This window comes from Oncorhynchus tshawytscha, linkage group LG02, assembly GCF_018296145.1.
Source record: "Oncorhynchus tshawytscha isolate Ot180627B linkage group LG02, Otsh_v2.0, whole genome shotgun sequence".
NCBI lineage: Eukaryota > Metazoa > Chordata > Actinopteri > Salmoniformes > Salmonidae > Oncorhynchus > Oncorhynchus tshawytscha.
The window spans coordinates 33,748,213-33,772,600 of record NC_056430.1 but is presented as its reverse complement, the minus strand read 5'-3'; the positions used below and the strand labels follow the sequence as shown (position 1 = coordinate 33,772,600).

The window sequence follows — 24,388 nt, the reverse complement described above, 5'->3', positions numbered from 1 at the left end:
GAGAGAGAGCGAGGAGAGAGAGAGAGAGACATAAAGAGTATGGAGAAAGGGAAAGGGGTTAGTGTGGCGAGATTAATTAAAAAAGTGAGATGGAAGTGGATGTTCGCCACTGATAAGGTTTTATCGCGTGCGCATCAAGAGTGCTCCGGTTCTGCCCGCCACACCAGATCAAAAAGGCTCGCACTAAACGCCCATCGCAGCCAACATTGATATAGCCACATTATCATGCAGATGAGTTTAATATTTGGCACACTTAAATATGTTAGCTGGGTATTGTATCCAAGATTTCACTGTGCACAATGCTGTCACTTGTTAATGCAAGATTTCATTTGTTGCATTGAGGTTCTCTCCTCTCCTGTCTTTTAAACAGGATTATTTTGGGAGCTGTGATGGCAGATAAGGCCCAATCAAAATATTTCACCGTCACCGGTCTAACAACACTGCCTGCGTTCAGTCCTATTGTGATTAAGTCTACCAAGTGACATTGACCTTAGGCTTCCAGACTCCACATCACTGACAAATTCCCCGCCTAGCCAATGTCTGACATTTGTAAATTCATTAAGACCAACCAAACCCGATTTTTAAAAAAAGATAGGCTTCACGTGAGAATAAACAACGTATATTGCTAAATCAGAATTTCTTATTGAGAATGATGCTCCAACACATCGCCTAATAATAATTTATCTTATAGGCCTAATGAAAATATGACATGCATAGGCAATTTATCCTTATCATCAATGCATTATCACACTATTATCATTAGGCTATTCACGATTATAATAATCTCCATCCTTATTATTAGCCAGTTGTTCAGATAATCATGCTAACAAGTAAAGGATACATGCCCTGTCGTGCTCGGAGCATCTTTGAAAGAGGAACGGCTGAAATAGTCTCCCTTTTCGTTTGAAATTAAAGTCAAGACGCAGAGACAGGGGGGTGTACAAAAGAAGCATTAAAGGCACATTGCCACGCGCTTGTACACATATTGTAATGACGCAAATGAAGAGGAAAGGGCGAGTGGTGTCATTATTCTCATAAATAGGCTACACAACTGGCACAATGTGCCGGTGCTGCGAGAGATTGCTGCCACATAGCCACATAGAACTTTGGCAAGGTTTTCTCTCTCTCTCTCTCTCGATTCTGAGGAGGAGCACGAGTAAGATACATGAAGAAAGACACCGTACACAGGCAACATTATGCAACGGTTATTAGGCTAGGGTCTATGATAAGCACATTTATCAACAAAATGTCAACATTCTCAATTATATTGAATAGTATTCATAATAGTATTCTCTCTTCAATGATCATACAGCTCAAATCCAACTCCCTCCAACATTTAGGCAATTGAGAGCAGACACCTTTTCCCCCAGTAGATTTGTATTGTCTTATTCTAAAAATCGGTTAATTTAATTCCGTTAACGTTTTTGTTTCTCGAGTAATCTTTTGTTTGTGTGTGTGTGTGTGTGTGTGTGTTTTACCCTTTGAACCTGGGGGGACGTGGGCACGAGACCCTGAGCCTGTGCTCTCAAGCACCTGCCGGCTGCGGCGCCACGAGCCCATGGTCTTGTTAGGCAGCTTTGCAAAGGCTTAGCGTGTAGTAGGCCTAGGCTATTTTCCATAATGTGAAGTGTATGTGTGAAGGAGATGAATGGAGGAGTAAAGGGTATATTTATAATCACAATAGCCAAGGAGGGGGAGTAACTTCAATGTTTTAAATACAAAAGTTAATCGTGTAAACCATTAAGGCAAGATCGTGTGCACCACTGGATTGGACATAATTGGTTAATTTAACATATTTCTTATTTAAATGCGAGATCTCGCCAGCCAAAGTTCTGTCTCATCCATCTATAGGCTACAGTAAAATTAGGAGATAAATGTATCTAAATACTGTCAGGTATGATAAGCCTAGCTAACAGTCTATCTGCCGATTGTCCATCTTGCTTTTAGGCTCTTGAGTGTCTAGTGCGTGTAAAATACGACTCCGCCATCCGTGCCAGTCGGCTCTGACAGCTGTAGCCTACTCCACGCGCGCCCAGGGTTGGCTCAATCACAACAGGGACTCGCGACTTTGTAATCCGCCTTGCTATCCCTCACAGTGCAGTCTGTTTTCCAGCTCCCCCTGTCACATAGTTTACCCTGGCCGGGAAGACAGGGAGCATAGGGGTGAAGTAGGGAGGAGGATATTTCAACCCTATCTGACGCATTGTTATAGGCCATTACTTTCAAAATACCTGAAATCCAGCTTCGCGTCTGATTGGAAAAATAGAGAAGGTAACGGTTCTAACCGCAGCCACAGACTATAGTAAGCGACGCCTTTTCACTTGAGAAAAGGAGAATCCGAACCCCGCGTTGCCGAACTGAATGTCCGTTCTGTTATCCTCCGCTGTCGTTGCGCATTACCAGTGATTGACTTGGGCAGGAGCTCACCGGAGCTGAGTACCCGCACCTCAATTTTGTTTTATTGCTTGAGCTCCTGTTCGCTTATAGAATATACTCTCAAAAGTATTGTGGAGCTCCTGCACCTAAATATAAACAGTACCAGCACCCAATGAGTACTGGAACCTATTTCAGGCCAAGTCAAGCACTGCGCATTGCTCTGAATGGACAGTAGCCTAGTTGTGTCACACACCACAGAGTAGGCGCCAAGTATTGCCAAGACGTTGCCTATTTGAAAATCTCCCATGTATAGGATATGCAGTTTTGTTTTGGAAGACGTGTTACTGAGAGCATATTCAACTTTTTCCAAAGCATATTCGTATTTGTAACCTACTTTGCATGTGGCATTTGTTCATTCCGGCACACAGAAAAAAAATAGAACAATTGAATTGAGAAATGGTGCTTTATTTTCAATGGACATCTGCTCACAGGTATTATAGTAGCCCAGTGTTATCAAATGCAACGTCTTTAGTTGGGGAATGGCGAGAGTGGCTGTAAGTGAGCGTAAATCCTGCATCGAAAGCATGAGGGGCGCTATTGGCTAAAAGCTTGATACAGCTTTAGTATCATGGAGAGATCACATATGTGCAGAATGTTCACTATTTGACTTCCAATTCAGTAGACCTATCGTCATTATAGTAGACTATTTGTAGCATTTCATTGGGAATCATGGATAGGCCTAATTTCTGAAAACTATCCTATATTATGATTGCTTTATAACAATAAAACAATGACGAAACAATAATAATAACATAACAATAGTATAGTAGGCTAAATATATAGTTTATATGGTCATAATAATAAAATAATAATAATAATAGCCTAATAATAATTTAATTTGACATTCAATTTACATTTTTAACCCAATTCAAAATAATGTTACTGATCTCAGCAGCCACCTCCCGTGGTTGGGCTGGAGACTGACTGGGCCCTGTTGTGCAGGACCTTCTGCCCCCCTCCCCTCTTCTATCCAGGCTAATTACCAATGACGAGGGACCATCTCTCTGCAGTGCGCGCTCACACGGTGGCGCTCAGTAATGTCAACCCCTTATCTCGGCGCGCCTACCTTTTGGTCCTCGCCCAGACGCCCACCTTGCCAATGGGAGAGCGATCAAGCGCGGTAGGAACAAACAGGTTAGCAAGGCAAATCCTTGTCGCGACATTTGCTAATTATCAGTGTGATTACTGCTGCTCTGAATGCCTTTTTGTTTCCCTAAGGCACCCATCCCACAAGACCCTTGCTACAGCACAGCATAAAAACAACGAACTATTGTCTAGTAGTGGCAATGTCATCAACATGTCATCGGGATCGTAGGTAGCCTAGTTGTTAGAGCGTTAGGCCAGTAACCGAAATGTTGCTGGATCGAATCCCCTGGCTGACAAGGTAAAAATATGTCGTTCTGCCCATGAACAAGGCAGTTAATCCATTGTTACTCAATAGGCTGTTATTGCAAATAAGAATTTGTTCTTATCTGACTTGCCTAGGTAAATAAAGGTTAAATAAAAAACATAGGAGGCGGAGGACTCTGGTGACTATATATCTGGCTATATAGGCTAATCAGCGGCTGCTACTTGTACCATTGTAATAACAGGTAGAGGGAACTGACGATACCACGCTGACCACCATCCAACCACCAGGAAGGATGTTCACAACAAAAGTGCATTAAAGCAGATTTTTTCGTCTATGTTGTGCTCCCCCATGCTGTGTCCACTCCATAGTCCATCAGACTTCACTTCTCTGCTTTATTGACTGTGTTTGATTGTGTCTCGTGTTCTCTGGGGTCAAATCAAATACCTGGTGGGGCTAGTGGGACCCAATCTCAGTCTCGCTGTCTTCTGTTGCCACTGGATCTATGTAGACACATTTCTAAACCACATCAAAGGTCAAAAGACTACTGTCTGTATAATTAATACTGCTATCTACTGCATTCCTCACAATAGAATGTCCTTGCATTTATTCAAGTTTATCCTTTGGGAGGTAAGCAGATCTCGTGCTCCCCCATCTCCATCTACTCCTTTAAGTATTATTAAAAGTTAATTTCCCGATAATGTTTTTTTTCTCCTCTAAGGATGCGGTGACGTCAGGGAGGGGTAGTCAGATAAGCGGCTAATTGGTGGGACAGGGCCTTGTGCTCCCTCCTCACATTATTCCCTGTCATTCATATTCACACTACCAACAAATAAGCATAGTTATACAAGTGATTATAAGTTACACAAATAAATATAATTTTTGAATAATATATTTTTTCACAGAAGTAGTGCACTGGGACTTTACCAGTATTCGCGTACCATATAGATAGATATCTGTAGCATGGGGCAAAAACATTTTTTAGCATCTCCGCTTACAACAGTGTCTTGCAGGATTCAATAGTTGGAATTCAAAAGTTGTTACCCTCTCCCTTTCTCTGCAATTGACATTCTAATGGAATACAGAAAGAACAAAACCCTGTCCTCAAACATTTACATCAAAAGGTGCAACGTTCTGGGTAAAGACACAAAACATCCACATCAAATTACATATTTTTCTTTTTTAAACAACATCGAAAATAATAACTTTTTGTGCAGTATTAATTTACCTTCCTTACAAACCACTTAATGTAAATGTACATTACTGTATTGTACATAAGCTGGTCATCTAGGTTTATACCTGTAGACTTTCCACCACCATGAAGAAAAACAACACACAATACAGTAATTGAGTACATTGAGACATCAAGTGGTTTGTGATGATGTGATGTGGCTCAGTTAGTAGAGAACGGTGTGGGCTTGATTCCCATGAGGAACCAGTATGAAAACGTATGCATTATTATTGTAAGTTGCTTTGGACAAGGGTGTCTACGAAAATATTAAAGGAATGAATAGACCGTTTCAGTTTTCACATAGAAATAAGTTACATTTGCAAAGTATTTCAAGAAACTGGTAAACATATAAGTAGTTTTATTTCCCGCGGCTATGGCGATAAGGAGATATGACAACATATAACATATACCAGCTGAAATGTGCCCCCCACTCCAAAATCAAACAGTTCTCCCAACAAACATTCATCATTCATTTCTCTCATCTAATGTGAGATTACTCAGGTTTGATAGGTGCGACAAAAATCTGGAAAGCTTTGCCGGCGGGATAATGAGGATGCTCAGACACTGGTGGCGACACTGTGTCTTTGCACCCGTGGCTGGACTGCTCGGTTTCTTGGGTCCGCGTTATTGTGACCATATACTACACCAACCCCATTTGGTGGCCCTCTATGGCTGGTATACGCCCTGTGCGCTGCTGACCTGCCAGTCAAAGGAGGCATTAATATGTAAAGCAGCATGTGATTGCCACTGATTCACAAACATGTTATACTACACGAAAGACCACACTGGCCTACACCACAGCCATAACTCTGTCAGAATGTTCGTAATTCATAGGCTGAACAGCATGAATAAGATTTACATTGGAGTAGCCTAGCCTATTTAAATTATTACGCATTTTTACGTATGGGATTTAAAAGTCTGGCATATAGTTTAATGTAGCCTAAATATAAAGAGGTATACATACTCATTCCTATTGAAAATAACGTTTTTAATTCAAATATAAAGTGATCATTACACTTGGCATAAACAAAGACATTTCTCCCCTGGTTGAGAACGCATTGGTGTGGGTGGTGGCCCGGGGCTGCTTAACTAATAAGGTGACGCTGTTGATTAATACGTTCTGGGATGAGACAAGCATACAGGGGCCAGGGCTGTCCGCTCGCTGGTGCTTGGGATGGAGAGGCGAATGGCATGGTGATTCTGCAGAGGCAGTTGTCAGAATTGGCAAAGGCAGAATCCAATTGGCTGTCGCGGGATCAACGCTGAAGTCAAGACCCCGCCCCTACGCACATGACATGGAATTCACTGGCGCCAGTGCTGACAGTTCCTACAGCTGCATGTCGCTAAAGGCCTATCCGTCTCCATCGGAGTTTACGCAGCAAATAACCCTACGCTAAAACCAAGGAAAAATAGACCAAACATATGCCGTATAAATTGAGTCAATACAAGAAAGGAAAATATACTTGCTAACTGGAGGAGAATTCTACTAAAGGGGCTTGAAATCGGAATAACCAAGCCTGAGACAGACAAGGTATTTGCATAAAAAAATATTATTTTCTTCTCCAAAATTGTGTGAAGAAAACAAATTACTTCTTCCGCTCTGTAAGAATTTTAACAGTTTGTTCTGAGTGTATTGACGATGATTAGTTTACTAGCCTATATGAAGAGTATGGATGAGTTCAAAAGTACTTATCTGTGCGCGTTACGTGAGGATGGGTCGATGATTTCAAGTTCCTCGGAATGGGAGTGGGTGGGGACGAGTGATTCGAGGTGTTTATCTTATGTTGCACCTTTACATACATCACTTACAAATCGTACATACAAAAGAAGCAGCCTCCCCGAATTATTCTCTTCGGACAGGACAGGCATACAAAGAAAAAAAACACGTAACACCTTGTAAATGCCTCTGAAATATGAACATCCTATTTTTGGTTGTATTACAGGTGTCCAGTGTCAAACACTACCCGATGCCTGTTGAAGAAGGAGAGGCATCTCATCGGACTACTAGTGAAAACCGATTTATAGGAGATTGACGAGCGAAAATTCTCTACACATTTATGTTCTGTTTTCCACAATAGGAGGACATTTTATCAGGAGAGGGAGGCAAAACAATTTTTAAGACAAAGCGGAGAGATTAAGGTTCAGGAACACGTTGTCCTCTCTCTAGAGAGGCCCCTCTTCTCTTTTCACCCTGTTTGCCCAACACGGAGAGATCCACACAGACATGGATATAGCGGCTGATCCACCTCGGTGGATGCACCACCACGCCGTGCTGAACGGCCAACACCCGGATTCTCACCACCCCGGCCTTTCGCATAACTACATGGAGCCCACCGCGCAGCTTCTGCCCCCGGACGAGGTGGATGTTTTCTTCAACCATCTTGACTCGCAGGGAAACCCGTACTACCACAACTCCGCTCATGCACGGGCCAGAGTGTCCTACAGTCAAGCTCACGGTAAGACCTCACATTCACTTTCCTAAACAACTTAATTATCAGGATAAAGTAGGAATTATCGTGGGCATAGGCTATTCATGTATTTTCTCAAAGCAATAAACAATCCGCACAGGCTTATTTACCCATTAACGTGGGTGGGTTTAAATGCATCGGTTTGATAGGCCTACTAGTTGAAATTACAGAAATGTCTGATAGAGAGAGCATGCTATAAAGTTTAATTTGCATGGGAGAACAAAAATGTAAGGTAGTGGATGAGACCATTAAAAGTTGTGGACACGAAAGCAGTTCAGCCGATGACAAAAATAAGGAAATTATAGTAAAATAAATGTAATTTACCCTTCTTGACTGAGGAACTAGTCAGATAAACAAGGAGTGAGAAACGATGTAATAATACATAGCTGAAAGGGAGTCATGTATTAGTGCTTGGTTCAAGCGAAAGAGGTTCCAGTGCACACCAGACCCCATGCATGTCTTTGCTAAATCTTTATCACTGACTATAAAATATCAAGATGACTCAAAACGAGAAAATATATTTCTGCGGTTATAGTTTCTGTGCTTTTGTCTGAATACCTGCCAACTGCGTTTTTTGTGCCCCTCGCGAATCGAATAATTCCTTTAAGTACGCTGCGTCAACAGGTTAAGGACTTCGGTGTCCCAACTTTCTGTAATCCTATAGCATCACATCATCAATGAGAGTTGTAACATTATTAGCTGGTTTGTGTATGCCATCTATGAACATATTATTTTACTATTCTTACAGCTCGCTTCGCTGGGGGTCAGGTCTGTCGGCCACATCTCCTGCATAGCCCGGGGATTTCATGGCTAGAGCCCGGCAAAGCAGCCCTCTCAGCGGCCCACCATCACAACGCATGGGCGGTCAGCCACTTCAGCAAGACCGGGCTACACGCCTCAGGCTCCGGGGCTCATGGTGGCCTATACCCCTGCAGCAGCAACGCCAGCACGGCCTCGGCATCCTCGTTAACACCCGCGTCCCATTCGAGTCCACATCTCTACAGTTTTCCCCCTACCCCGCCGAAAGATGTGTCCCCAGACCTCGGGGCCGCCTCACCCTCATCCTCTACCCAGGGAATGGACGAGAAAGATTCTATCAAGTATCAAATGTCAATTTCTGAAGGCATGAAAATGGAGGGTTCCAGTCCTCTCCGGAGCAGCCTGGCCTCAATGAGCGCACAGACCCCATCCACCCACCACCCCATACCGACCTACCCCACATACTCTCTCCCGGCAGCGCATGACTACGGGGGCAGTCTCTTCCACCCCGGCAGCCTGCTCGGAGGATCATCCTCCAGCTTCACCCCGAAATGTAAAAGCAAAACTCGGTCGTGCTCAGGTGAGTCTCATCTTATCTCGAAAATGTGTTACAAATGTTTGTGTTACAGAGGAAAATGATGATGAAATAATCATTTTATATTGTTATTATTATGACAGAACACACTGAAATTATGTTATTGGATATAGGCTTTATAGGCTATATTTAAGCTATCTTAGTGTTATAACAGTTTTGTTTTATCTAAATCCATAATTGAGTTAAAAAACAAATAGCCTATATTAAAACCAGAATACTATGACCGTGTATTGAATTACTGCCATGCACTCAACAAACTGAACACCGTTTAAACTAAAAACAAAAACGTAGTTCATTTTTAGACCAAACAATATAAGATACCTTGTAGATAATAAATATAGCCTAAATAAAAATAAAAATCTGTAATCGCTAGGCTAGAATTTGTATGTATATTTTGATGAATGTATATATTACGGCCTGTGTTTAAATGCATGCGTAAATATTCCCCAATGTAGGCTATTCTATAAGACGGGTAAAAAAAAAGTTGAATGAAACGTCCATGGCATTTTCTAAACTCCCAGTTTAATGCAATTTGATTTACTCCGTTACCAATCTTTCCATTAACGTCCTTAGAAAATACGACAAAATGGGATGACAATATGCAATATCATCATAATTAGCCTTGACGTGGAAGTAGGAGTAGTGTGCATGGAATAATTGGGCTGAGGTGACATCGTGCATGTATGTTGTCATAACTCCTTTCCTAGCTCTTTTCACACACACACCGGTTTCTTTCTTCGCAACAAGGCCCCTACACACACATGCACCTAAAGCAGTGATATCCACATAATAGTAATCCTGTATGTGAATTACTTTGCTTCGCCTATGGATCAAGAATGTTATCTCAAAACCTATTTTCATCCCCAAGAGGACACGAACATTTATTATAATTAACTATAATAAATAGACTAATTAATATACATAAAAGGTTAACAATAACTGTTTATTTGTTACGGTGTGGGGGTGGACAGATACAACAGTAAGAGGTGGTGTGAGGTTATGCTATGCTGTGTCCTCTTCGACGACTTTTTCTGGCCTAATTTATGCAGCCACGTTTTTAAACAGCAGGCATACCGTTTCCTCTGGTCATATCCATTCTGCATTTTGTTTTGTACAAATCGGTAATATCAACATAGGCCTAATGTAATTATAATGTAGGCTTAGACTAATGATTATAAGAAACCATGCGTATTGTAAGCTGTGAAGAAATAAAACGATCCCAGTGTCCCAGGCCTGAGTAATATACATTTGTCCAGGCTACTTTATTTGGTTAAAAAAGACAGGCAATGCGTACTGCCTCGCTTCACGCACACACCCAAGCCCTGAAGTTCGGCTGAGCGCGGGCCCGCTTCGGCTGACACGTTTATTATCCTCTTTTGTAAACCGCGACTCAATTACGCTCGAGCTGGCACGCCCTTGAGAACGGTGAACTGGATACAGCCCCGGAGGTGTGAAAAGAAGATCCACTCGAGCATTTGGGCCAAAAAAACTCAGTATTTACAATCAGCCGTTTCTTTGTTACATAATACAGCATTGTCGAGGCTGACATTTGATGACTGTAGGCAGAGCTGATTGCCTTCAAGCAGCCCCCTATCTTATAACCGGCTCCCTTTTACTGAGCACCAGTATTAATTTGTTATAGAAAGAAAGCACCAACAAAAAATCAATTCACCATATTTCACAACTAAGGATTAGATGTCTCAACATAAACCCCAAGAGTAGTCCTAAAAATAAAACCCTCATCTGTCAGTGTGCTATTATGTTCATTGTAAGACAGAGGCACAACTTCCATCATGAACACCCAGATAGGTGTTTGGAAGTGGAACCTCCTCACTGATATATTTATGTCTTAGGGGCTCTCCCTGACATGAAGGAATAGACTGTCCTGTTACTAGGAGTTTTTCTTTGTGGGGATGTCCAGTATTGGTGGCTTGCACGACCACAGAACTCTATAGCATCACACTATTCTGGTGGAGTCCCTGCTCATGCATACCTTAGAGGCACTTCCTGTTTGACTAACCCTAATCCAGGCCCCCTTCCTCTCTCTCTCCATCTCAGTCTCCCTCTTTTTTCTCTCCCTCCTTCTCTGGCTCTCCATACTCAGCATTATGTGGAGCCACCAACAGAGGCAAAGGCCCACAAGTATGTTAGTATTACCTCTACCTAGTCTAGACTGACAATCTGATCCACATTATAGGCAGCACAAATATTTCAAAATTACTACCTTAGTTTGCACTGTGATTGGGTCACTTTAATGAATGGTCATCATTCCTAAGAATTCCGATTTAAAGTGAGTTATAGCAGGCTGTTTAGCCAATATAATGATGAGCTGATGAGGCTGAGAGAAGAACAAGGAGATGTTGATTATCAGACCATCTTTGCCACATGTACACACACGCACAGACTCACACCCATTAAAGCAGGGATCATCAACTATATTCAGCCGTGGGCCAATTTTTTCTTTAGCGGATGGTTGGGGGGCCGGAACATAATTGCAAATAATTTGTCGACTTCAAATTGACCGCAATAAGCTCAAACAGATATAATGTTTGCCTAAAACAATCATTTCAAACCTTGCTTACATTTGTGTACGATCAAGTGTCTGTCTATTATGCGTGGGAATACTTGGGAACAGATGTCTTTAATTAAAATCACTTGGAGCTGATTTCCTTGTGTTTTTACAGTCTTTTGTGTCAAACATTTATTTATTTCAACATTTATTTAATACTTTGGGGGCCAAATAACACCACCCGTGGGCCAAATTTGGCCCACGGGCCACCAGTTGGGGAACCCAGCACTAAAGGTTAATTTTCACCATACTGTATATATGGGGAGGAAAATCATTGTAATCACAGCAAAATGTAGAGAAACGTGAGAGACAGCCCACATTTAATTGTGGGTGTATGGGTGCCCCTGTCTGAAGCATGCCTGGGTCCCAGCTGACCCAAAACTGACCCAAAACTGACAGGGAGGAACTTAACCAGGTCAAACGGAATAAAGCCTGGCAGCAGCATTTTCATGTTGTTATTCCAAGAGTCTGCAGAGGGTTAAACACACACTCTTTCACACAAACTTCAGACCAATAATACGCAGCCTTTTCATATAAACAGGAATTCAAGAACAGAACTAGAGAGTAGAAATTAAAAACAAAATGTTTATTCTTAAAACTTTTCCCATGCTTCTGTGCACCTAACAGACTAATTAACATAACATTTAAAAAATTGTACTTGCCACTGCTACAGGTTACATAATTGTTATGTATGATAAATGTGTCATTAGAGTTAACAGGTTAATTTTATAAATGTCCCTGTGGTCTCCCTCCACCTGCATGCTGCTCAGAGGGGCGTGAGTGTGTCAACTGTGGAGCCACCTCTACCCCCCTGTGGCGACGGGATGGTACGGGCCACTACTTGTGCAACGCCTGTGGACTCTACCATAAGATGAACGGTCAGAACCGACCCCTCATCAAGCCCAAACGCAGACTGGTGAGTACACACGCACACGCACGCACACACACACACACACACACACACGCGGAGGGTGGAGATGGGAGGGGGCCAAAAAAAAGAACAAGGTAGGGGGAGAGGGGCGAGGAGGGCCATAATTCCAGGAAAGTTATATTTTCCCAATCAGTTTCCGGGAATTGTGTTTCCCACTCACCCTTGTGCTCCTTTACACAGGCTGTTAGCGGAGTGCTGGCTATCTGTGCTGTTTCTGCTATCATTATTGCTGCTACTTCTGATACTGCTACTGATACCAGGGCCGGCACAGGCCTCTATCATCCCTCACTATATAGCTCACTGTGACTGTCTGCTGTGGAGGCTGTATGAGTGACTGGTGCACTGTGACTGTCTGCTGTGGAGGCTGTATGAGTGACTGGTGCACTGTGACTGTCTGCTGTGGAGGCTGTATGAGTGACTGGTGCACTGTGACTGTCTGCTGTGGAGGCTGTATGAGTGACTGGTGCACTGCACACTTTGTGTTATTAAGTCACTTTATAGGTAACAGAAGAAAGGAAAAATAATGTGTTTCTTTTCTCTGCGAGTGAATCTAGGTGACTGGTGTGCAACATACTTGTAAACGGATATCTCTGCCTTTCGCTTAGCCAAATACTGGACTGGGCCTTCTTGCTGCTTGGCTGATATCACATTGTGTACTTCTCATCATGAACTCATTTCAACATCAATGTTGTGTTTTCCTCAGAGGGCAGCAGCCAGGTCAGATCCAGACTAATATAGACCAGTTACACAGCAGTTCAATGGACTATGTAAATGTTGTCATTACTGAAAATAGTCCTTCCAGACTTAATGTGCTGGTGACTCCATTGATTGCAAAAAAACAAAACAAACATTTGTTATCATTAAATGTTAAAATCTATTATTTTCATATAACAGTAACTATTTATAGCACTGAGCTAACCAGACTTTAAAACCATTGGTCTCAACAACAACAAACAAGCAATTAAGATGGCACCTCTGAAACTGCAATGGAGGGAATTGATATGACCCAATGAGATATAAATTTGAATCAAATACGAAAAACAAAGAAATAGGATTCTCCACTGCCTGTTGACAGATATATGAGGACCTAAAAAATTATATGCATAAATGCCAAAATCTCTCGATTCAAGATATGATCTGAATATTTTCTGTAACATTTCGAGTAGCCCACAATAGGCTACCGTTCGCGGGCGTAAACCTATTTGCATATGGACTAATACATTAATAGCATAATTATTATAATAATAATAATAATGTTATTAATAATTATATTCATAATAATTATAATGGTAGAAATAATGTAAAACATAATTTAATAATAACCATAAAAAATGTGTTTCGTTGAGCTAATTTCACTACTCGAAGTTGATTTTTTTTAAGAGTATTTTTTTCCACGCTCCTCTTGAATAAATAAATAGGGGGTTTGCAGAAATAGAGACATTGCTTTAAAGCAAACTTCAATAGACCTTGAATTTATGTCGGTGCCCAGTGGGTAGGCTTATTTTCTGCAACTTCATATTTGGAATTTGAATATCGGCCTAATTAGCGTACGCCTGTTCAAATGATTTACGAATCGGTTCCCAAATGTCTCAGGGTGCATAATAAGATTATTAATCTATTAATCAAAGGTTACGTATAACAGTATTGAACGCATTTAATGCTTGAGACATAAGTAGATAATTTAGGCCTACATATTTTATGTTGACTGCGTTTGTTTAAGGACCGTCCTAGAGATCATATAATCCTGTGCGCATCTTGATAAGAGAATGTTCGAGATATGAGGCAAATACAGACAGACTATTGACATTCAGCCGACAGCATGAAGACTGCACTGATCTGAATCATCCAATGCAGCCTATACAAAAAGCATCACCGACGCGACTCCGTTTGATTTTGGACTGTAGGCGTATTTAGAGAGTCTAGAGACCCGTTTTTAGATTTTTCTGAAACATTTGATTGTGCGGTTTTACATTGAAACCTGAAACGCCATGTAGGCCTAGGCTATGCATTTTAGGGTCAACGCATATCCCTGGACCACAATCAATATAGCTGCAATAAATATACCTGCAATAAAAACGTATTAAAGTTTCATCATTTTCCCGTTGGTCCTAATGTCTGAAAAATCCAGTCGTTGTTTTTCTCCTTGAGTCAGTAGCCGGTGCGTTTGTAGCCTACTTTTCAGCTCGCGTGTTTTCAGTACTCGCGCAGGGTCCTTCCAGTCGTTTCCTATCCGGATATCTGCCGGTACCGATAAGGAAGCGAGGCCAGCACATGTTTCCGTTCGTCGCGCGCTAGTACACTTACTTTTTTTTCATAGCAGTGGTCAAGCAGGCCAGTCCTCAATATATAGAATATAGCAAAGCGATTAGTACAACATTTAAGGACACTTTATGTGCACAGGAAAAAAAGCAATGGAGAACTAGATGCGTGCAGGCCGCGCAGGGGAGGTGAAATAAATGGGTTTATGCCCTGTTACCTGTGAGACAAAGGCTATGGCTCCAGCCTCGACTTGTAGACTTCTTTACTACGAAGTTTGTTTATATTGGGCAATTTTGACGCAATTTCTACTTGAATCAATAGAGAGGTATTTTGCATTAATCCATATTTTATGATTGTCCTTAAGTGTGTAGGCCCATGCACTATTCTGACTGAGGGTTCAGATTACCATATTTTGCTGAAGGGGTATATGTAAGTTTTATGCGTGTAACTGTCTCATATTAAGTGTGAAGAATCCATCTGTAATGACAGGGGATCGCACATGCTGCCCTATGGCCCCCCTCGCTACCTAATCTCTATTCAATAGCAATGCTTTGCATCTGAGAGGAAGAGCTTTGATAGTCAGTGTTCATCAGTGTACTACTGTGTCTGTGAAATTAAAAACATTTCACATGCTGGGAGAAAACTAGCCAATAAAGACAACCCATTACTTTCTTATATGATCTATTCAGCATGACTTTTATAGTAACCCCTGATTTATTAGGTTAATAGAGACCAATTCATACACTAACAATACAACTATTTGGTGTATTTGTCAGGGAATGTAAAGACTGGATACCTTTTCACTGCATAATTCCGTCATTATTAAATTGCATTGCAATAAACTATCAAACTATCACGCAATGTGAATACATTTCTGATATCATATGCAATTCTATAACTATAAGGAACAACTTCCATCTAAAACAGCATGAAATATGATGTTTTCTCAGCTCCTGGCAGCCGATATACAAATACTATACACACCGCCCGGCACTAACGTCATTCCCAACCTATGCTTTCATGTGTTGTGTGTCCGTGCTGTTGTGGTCGAATAAAGGCCTTCTTCATGTTCCCCTCCAGTCTGCGGCCAGACGAGCCGGCACCTGTTGTGCCAACTGTCAGACCACCACCACCACACTGTGGAGGCGCAACGGCAATGGAGACCCCGTGTGCAACGCCTGCGGCCTTTACTACAAGCTGCACAACGTAAGTCTTTCACTGCTGACAGCCAGCCAGCCCTTACCCACACACAGCCAGCCAGCCCTTACCCACACACAGCCAGCCAGCCCTTACCCACACACAGCCAGCCAGCCCTTACCCACACACAGCCAGCCAGCCCTTACCCACACACAGCCAGCCAGCCCTTACCCACACACAGCCAGCCAGCCCTTACCCACACACAGCCAGCCAGCCCTTACCCACACACAGCCAGCCAGCCCTTACCCACACACAGCCAGCCAGCCCTTACCCACACACAGCCAGCCAGCCCTTACCCACACACAGCCAGCCAGCCCTTACCCACACATAGCCAGCCAGCCAGCCCTTACCCACACACAGCCAGCCAGCCCTTACCCACACACAGCCAGCCAGCCCTTACCCACACACAGCCAGCCAGCCCTTACCCACACACAGCCAGCCAGCCCTTACCCACACATAGCCAGCCAACCCTTACCCACACACACAGCCAGCCCTTACCCACACACAGCCAGCCAGCCCTTACCCACACACAGCCAGCCAGCCCTTACCCACACACAACCTGACCAGCCCTTACCCACACACAGCCAGCCAGCCGTTACCCACACACAGCCTGCCAAACCTTACCCACACACAGCCAGCCAGCCCTTACCCACACACAGCCTGACCAGCCCTTACCCACACACAGCCAGCCAGCCCTTACCCACACGCAGCCAGCCAGCCCGTACCCACACACAGCCAGCCAGCCCTTACCCACACACAGCCAGCCAGCCCTTACCCACACACAGCCTGACCAGCCCTTACCCCACACAGCCAGCCAGCCAGCCAGCCCTTACCCACACACAGCCTGACCAGCCCTTACCCACATACAGCCAGCCAGCCCTTACCCACACACAGCCTGACCAGCCCTTACCCACACACAGCCAGCCAGCCCTTACCCACACGCAGCCAGCCAGCCCGTACCCACACACAGCCAGCCAGCCCTTACCCACACACAGCCAGCCAGCCCTTACCCCACACAGCCTGACCAGCCCTTACCCACACACAGCCAGACAGCCCTTACCCACACGCAGCCAGCCAGCCCTTACCCACATGCAGCCAGCCAGCCCTTACCCACACACAGCCAGACAGCCCTTACCCACACACAGCCAGCCAGCCCTTACCCACACACAGCCAGACAGCCCTTACCCACACGCAGCCAGCCAGCCCTTACCCACACGCAGCCAGCCAGCCCTTACCCACACGCAGCCAGCCAACCCTTACCCACACGCAGCCAGCCAGCCCTTACCCACACAAAGCCTGAGCAGCCCTTACCCACACGCAGCCAGCCAGCCCTTACCCACACGCAGCCAGCCAGCCCTTACCCACACGCAGCCAGCTAGCCCTTACCCACACGCAGCCAGCCAGCCCTTACCCACACGCAGCCAGCCAGCCCTTACCCACACGCAGCCAGCCAGCTCTTACCCACACGCAGCCAGCCAGCCCTTACCCACACGCAGCCTGACCAGCCCTTACCCACACGCAGCCTGACCAGCCCTTACCCACACGCAGCCTGACCAGCCCTTACCCACACGCAGCCTGACCAGCCCTTACCCACACGCAGCCTGACCAGCCCTTACCCACACGCAGCCTGACCAGCCCTTACCCACACGCAGCCTGACCAGCCCTTACCCACACGCAGTCTGACCAGCCCTTACCCACACGCAGCCTGACCAGCACTTACCCACACGCAGCCTGACCAGCCCTTACCCACACGCAGCCTGATCAGCCCTTACCCACACACAGCCAGCCAGCCCTTACCCACACACAGCCAGCCAGCCCTTACCCACACACAGCCTGACCAGCCCTTACCCACACACAGCCAGCCAGCCCTTACCCACACACAGCCTGACCAAACCTTACCCACACACAGCCAGCCAGCCCTTACCCACACACAGCCTGACCAGCCCTTACCCACACACAGCCAGCCAGCCCTTACCCACACGCAGCCAGCCAGCCCGTACCCACACACAGCCAGCCAGCCCTTACCCACACACAGCCAGCCAGCCCTTACCCACACACAGCCTGACCAGCCCTTACCCACACAGCCAGCCAGCCAGCCAGCCCTTACCCACACACAGCCTGACCAGCCCTTACCCACATACAGCCAGCCAGCCCTTACCCACACACAGCCTGACCAGCCCTTACCCACACACAGCCAGCCAGCCCTTACCCACACGCAGCCAGCCAGCCCGTACCCACACGCAGCCAGCCAGCCCGTACCCACACACAGCCAGCCAGCCCTTACCCACACACAGCCTGACCAGCCCTTACCCACACACAGCCAGACAGCCCTTACCCACACACAGCCAGCCAGCCCTTACCCACACGCAGCCAGCCAGCCCTTACCCACACACAGCCAGACAGCCCTACCCACACGCAGCCAGCCAGCCCTTACCCACACGCAGCCAGACAGCCCTTACCCACACGCAGCCAGCCAGCCCTTACCCACACGCAGCCAGCCAGCCCTACCCACACGCAGCCAGCCAACCCTTACCCACACACAGCCAGCCAGCCCTTACCCACACAAAGCCTGACCAGCCCTTACCCACACGCAGCCAGCCAGCCCTTACCCACACGCAGCCAGCCAGCCCTTACCCACACGCAGCCAGCCAGCCCTTACCCACACGCAGCCAGCCAGCCCTTACCCACACGCAGCCAGCCAGCCCTTACCCACACGCAGCCAGCCAGCCCTTAACCACACGCAGCCTGACCAGCCCTTACCCACACGCAGCCTGACCAGCCCTTACCCACACGCAGCCTGACCAGCCCTTACCCACACGCAGCCTGACCAGCCCTTACCCACACGCAGCCTGACCAGCCCTTACCCACACGCAGCCTGACCAGCCCTTACCCACACGCAGTCTGACCAGCCCTTACCCACACGCAGCCTGACCAGCACTTACCCACACGCAGCCTGACCAGCCCTTACCCACACGCAGCCTGACCAGCCCTTACCCACACGCAGCCTGACCAGCCCTTACCCACACGCAGCCTGACCAGCCCTTACCCACACGCAGCCTGACCAGCCCTTACCCACACGCAGTCTGACCAGCCCTTACCCACACGCAGCCTGACCAGCCCTTACCCACACGCAGCCAGCCAGCCCTTACCCACACGCAGCCTGACCAGCCCTTACCCACACGCAGCCTGCCAGCCCTTACCCACACGCAGCCTGACCAGCCCTTACCCACACGCAGCCTGACTAGCCCTTTCCCACACGTAGCCTGACCAGCCCTTTCCCACACGTAGCCTGACCAGCCCTTACCCACACGCAGCCTGACCAGCCCTTACCCACACGCAGCCTGACCAGCCCTTACCCACACGCAGCCTGACCAGCCCTTTCCCACACGCAGCCTGACCAGCCCTTTCCCACACGCAGCCTGACCAGCCCTTACCCACACGCAGCCTGACCAGCCCTTTCCCACACGCAGCCTGACCAGCCCTTACCCACACGCAGCCTGACCAGCCCTTACCCACACGCAGCCTGACCAGCCCTTACCCACACGCAGCCTGACCAGCCCTTACCCACACGCAGCCTGACCAGCCCTTTCCCACACGCAGCCTGACCAGCCCTTTCCCACACGCAGCCTGACCAGCCCTTTCCCACACGCAGCCTGACCAGCCCTTACCCACACGCAGCCTGACCAGCCCTTACCCACACGCAGCCTGACCAGCCCTTACCCACACGCAGCCTGACCAGCCCTTACCCACACGCAGCCTGACCAGCCCTTACCCACACGCAGCCTGACCAGCCCTTACCCACACGCAGCCTGACCAGCCCTTACCCACACGCAGTCTGACCAGCCCTTACCCACACGCAGCCTGACCAGCCCTTACCCACACGCAGTCTGACCAGCCCTTACCCACACGCAGTCTGACCAGCCCTTACCCACACGCAGTCTGACCAGCCCTTACCCACACGCAGTCTGACCAGCCCTTACCCACACGCAGTCTGACCAGCCCTTACCCACACGCAGTCTGACCAGCCCTTAACCACACGCAGTCTGACCAGCCCTTACCCACACGCAGTCTGACCAGCCCTTACCCACACGCAGCCTGACCAGCCCTTACCCACACGCAGCCAGCCAGCCCTTACCCACACGCAGCCTGACCAGCCCTTACCCACACGCAGCCTGACCAGCCCTTACCCACACGCAGCCTGACCAGCCCTTACCCACACGCAGCCTGACCAGCCCTTACCCACACGTAGCCTGACCAGCCCTTACCCACACGCAGCCAGCCAGGTCAGGAAGACGAAAAGGTTGCACTGATTGGAAAAGGATAAGAGGGATAGGGAGAAAGGGATGGAGGGAAGGAGGGAGAGATGGATGCAGAGCTTTGCCTCTCAGACACACTGGGCCCTGTTGGTGTTTTCTTTCTTTGTGCTTTATTGTTTCCATGGTAGGCGTCATCCCCTTGAGACTCACAATGGTGGGACTGTTATTCAGACAGACCAACTGCGTCTGTTCAAATGAGGCATAACTGTTGAAGGTTACGTCTTGGTGCATTGCCATGTATTACATTGAATATGGCCTTGGCTTTAGGGAGTAAGCTGCGTACTGTTTCTGCATTTTATTTGTATTGTTACATTTCTTTAGAAAAAAAGACAAATAACTGTATCTAGAGTTCTCCTAATAAACAATATGGTTATTCCTGTACGTAGTCCATTCAATTCAAACACATGAAGTTGATTATAAACCCTCCCAACCCGGTCACTCATCTCTCCCTCCATCTCCGTCTCCCTATAGGTGAACCGACCTCTGACCATGAAGAAGGAAGGCATCCAGACACGCAACCGCAAGATGTCCAACAAGTCCAAGAAGGGCAGGCGGGGCGGTGACGGTTACGAGGAGCTCTCTAAGTGCATGCACGAGAAGTCCTCTCCTTTCAGTGCTTCCTCCCTGGCTGGACACATGACCCACATGGGCCACCTGCCCCCCTTTAGCCACGCCGGACACATGCTGCCCACCCCTACACCCATACACCCCTCCTTTGGCCACCCCCACCACTCCAACATGGTTACCGCCATGGGCTGAGCTGGGGAGGATGGGGAGGCACAGGGGATGTGAAGATTGTTCCGTTTTCTAATGGGGGTTGAGGGTCGTATAGGCCTCTTGCTTGAGGACAATGTGTATAATGTTAAAGACATGCATTTGGTGTGTCTATGTTGATTGTCTTGCTGTATAGAGAGAATGTAAAGGGTACCAGGCAGCATCCACTGATGGGTGAGGTGGGGGCGGGGCTATTTTACTCTCTATTAGGTACCTTCTTAGACCAGAGATAGACTACACCTCACCTCCACCCATCCCCATGCATATACCGTCCCCTCCCACCTCGCCCCCGTCCTGCTGCAGTGGTATGTGCCGAGCAAGTCTGAAGTAACTGTGAATATTGTAAATGTGTGAGATACGAGGGTGGTGAAGACAACGTTGGGGCGAAGACAGAGTAATTCCCTTCACACCATTTAATAAATATATGCTGGATTTCTGCTCATGGACTTCTACTATTTTTAATGGACATTACAAAAAAAAAAAAAGTAAAAAAAGAAAAAAGAAGTTTATAAAGCTTAATTTGAAACTGTATATTATTAATGGTATTATTATTATTGTTGTTATTATTGTTATCCAGATAATTTATTTTCACTGCCTTTTGCCTTTTTCTTTCACCTGAAACATTATGGATATTGTTATCACCATTTCTATCATTATAAATCTATTTTTAGCTGAAGCGCTTTCTCTGTGCTGTTAAACATTTCCTCCTAATGAAAATAAAGGAATCAAGTTTAATTCTGCCAACTGCTCCCTCTTCACAAGAACCCCTAGTGAATGAGAGGACTTTGTGTTTAAAACCTTCAGCAAGGAGACAGAGAGAGACACACAGAGCAGAGAAATAGATTGAATAAAACAGATACCCAGTATTTGCCATTTCTGCTGCCACATTGGATACTTCATACAGAAAATCTGATGCTATTGTTGGAATAATAAATTGATTTACACATTAACACGAGCAACATATCTGTTCTATCAATCCTATTTCTATGTTTGGAATAGTCTTTTTGAACTTTGTCCTGTTCTACATTACCTACGCCTCTCCTGTTCCATCAGTGTTGCCATGGTGATGAGCAGTAGCCTGTACCTCTTGGTTTCTCTGTGATGTGTGTCTCTGTGCCACAGCACAGTTTTGATTTGCTGCCTCTCTACTTAGCAGATAGAAAACCACACACCTGCTCTTTATTACCTGTCCAAAACAATTATAACCTGACAATCTGGATGCCATTACGTACTGATGATAATAAAGAAAACTTGTAAACATGAATGAGACTTCTCTGAGACGTATTTTCCCCACGCACACACACACACACACACACACACACACACACACCGAATAGCAGTTTTCCCCAACTGGCTTCCTGCAGGTTATTTTATTGTTGGACATAAAATACTAAAAACACCAGCAAATCATCTCTAAGTGATCTGTTCCACAGTATTGCCATGCATAATATAGAGATATGTAATCGTATACAAATGTAAGCATGTTTTTAAATGATGATGTTTTAGTCAAATATTACATCTGTTTGGGCTTCTTGCGGTTGATTTGCAGTTTACAAATGATTTGTAATTATGTTCCGGCCTCCTGACCATCCGCTCAAGAAATAGTTCCGCGGCTGAATCTAGTTGATGATCACTGCCATATAGCACAAAATGTGAATGGGAATGTTTGGGTAACAAGTGATTTAGCTTTGTGCCAATGCAGTAAGGGCAGAGCCGGCCCTACACTTCTGGGGGCCCTAAGCAAGATTTTAGAGGGCTCCCTCTTGACTGCGTAGAGAAATGTATTAGTTTTACAGTTAATTTCCTGCAAATCTACACATTTTTTCCATGGGGAGTAGAGACTTTTTTGAGGTTTTGAAGCTGATTTCCTGAGAAAGAAAACTGTTTAACTAGATACAAGCTGCTACTACTATAATTGGGATCATTTGCTTAAATCTTTTGACCTGAGAACTACAACAAAAACAGTAGCTAAATGGAATGGATGTCCTGTTCTGATTAAAATCATTATGGGGAGTTAGTTGAATCAAGAGGCATTCAGCCATGGCATTGTAAACATTATTTTGGTAAGCTAGCCAGCTAACATTAACATAACTAGCTAGCTCTTCTGTACAAATTATATTTCTGCTGTTTATCTAAATAAACACCTTGGAATGTGTTTATGGTGGAACTTTCTGTACGTTTACCTTCAACACTTTGTGTATAGAGCACCACAATAGAGACAGACAGCGATACCGAGACCGAGTGCGCACTGACTGTTGTGTGTTGTGCTTAAAAGGGTCCGTGCGGAAACGAGTGTGCTTAAAAGGGCCTTTGCGGTGAAGAAATGGAAATGCGATTAATGGAGTAAAACAATTAAGGGGGCCCCCATAGCGGCAGCGTGCCCTAAGTCCCGCTTATGTCGCTTATGCCTGGAGCCGGCCCTGAGTATAGCCCCTACACAGTGTCCATATTTCCATTCGTTCACATCTCTTTACATCTGTCATGCATATTCCTATTTATAATAGCATGTATATTAATGCCATAAGACCAGTATGTGAACATTTGGAAAATCCAAAGACCTAACATGACACAGAAGCAACCTACCACTGATCTCCATCTACCAACTGGATAGATGCATGCAGCAGGTGTCATAACACATGATGCACCCAAAGAGATTTCTCACGTAATGAATGCCTGCTTGAGATTTCTCTCCAAAGAGAGACATGTTTCTTAGAGAACACGTTGTGCTGATCCTCAGTGGATCACAGTCTATCAGACTCATCAACTGATATCCATTCTCTAATTAACTTGCTGTGCCCCAAACATTTGAGACATACAATGTTGACAGAATCGGAGCGGTTTGAACCATATGTTACATATATCTACACTGATACTCAACCGGCAGCATCTGTTCAGTGAAAAGACTTGCTGAACTCATTGTGTAATAAGGGTCCTCTCTCCTCAGACAGTACCATGATGCCATCTTGCCTATGACCCTGGGAGCCATGTTGGATCTCAGCCTTCCAGTCAGCACACAGAAACAGAATGAGAGTGTGTCTGTGTCTGTCAGGACCCTTATGAAAGCCACATGGGCCACGGACGGGTTGTTCCTACTTTCTACATCCAGCAATAATCTATATGGGTTCAAATGGTTTGGAAAACGTACTGCTTGGGAACACTCATTTACTATGAGTTATAGTCTGTGGTTTGTCTGTAGTTCTGTGAAATAAAATTTGCTCTGCCCCCAGGGCTACAGGACCAGGGTCTCAGACAGCACACCACAGGGGTCATCCTGAGTGCGAGCCCCTGAATCAGCCCCCTCTTCCGTCCCTCCCCTCCCAACCTCCTTGACCTCTCACCCTGGAAGCACTTACACTGTCATTCTGCCAGACCCTCCCGCTCTACACACACAGACATATTTACTGATCCTTTTAAAGTGTCACGACTCCCCGCAAAAATATGTCACAGCAAAACAAAGACACCTCGGTCGTAAAGAAGGAGAGATGAAAAGCAGAGTGGAGCGATA

At 45.9% G+C, this 24,388-nt stretch overlaps 1 protein-coding gene across 2 annotated transcripts; it reads left to right on the top strand.

Moving 5' to 3' along the window:
• Positions 1 to 6,320: 6,320 nt before the first annotated feature.
• On the top strand, positions 6,321 to 22,147 carry LOC112217365 (GATA-binding factor 2). 2 transcript variants are annotated; one of them, XM_024377598.2, is made up of 6 exons: positions 6,321 to 6,546; positions 6,959 to 7,471; positions 8,232 to 8,822; positions 12,165 to 12,322; positions 15,677 to 15,802; positions 20,581 to 22,147. In XM_024377598.2, exons 2-6 carry the CDS (start codon positions 7,240 to 7,242, stop codon positions 20,866 to 20,868), a joined length of 1,395 nt encoding a protein of 464 aa, XP_024233366.1. In that variant the 5' UTR covers positions 6,321 to 6,546; positions 6,959 to 7,239; the 3' UTR covers positions 20,869 to 22,147. The 2 variants fall into 2 exon arrangements, with proteins under 2 accessions (XP_024233366.1, XP_024233379.1); XM_024377611.2 differs by having other exon boundaries at positions 6,322 to 6,546; positions 12,177 to 12,322.
• The last annotated feature ends 2,241 nt before the right edge of the window (positions 22,148 to 24,388 follow it).

What these genes read in the sequence shown, in the direction of transcription:
- LOC112217365 (XM_024377598.2), top strand. Translation starts at nt 7,240, where the DNA reads ATGGATATAGCGGCTGATCCACCTCGGTGGATGCACCACCACGCCGTG. An exon ending in CAAAACTCGGTCGTGCTCAG is followed by an intron (nt 8,823 to 12,164) that starts GTGAGTCTCATC and finishes TCCCTCCACCTG; the next exon opens with CATGCTGCTCAGAGGGGCGT. An exon ending in TTTACTACAAGCTGCACAAC is followed by an intron (nt 15,803 to 20,580) that starts GTAAGTCTTTCA and finishes GTCTCCCTATAG; the next exon opens with GTGAACCGACCTCTGACCAT.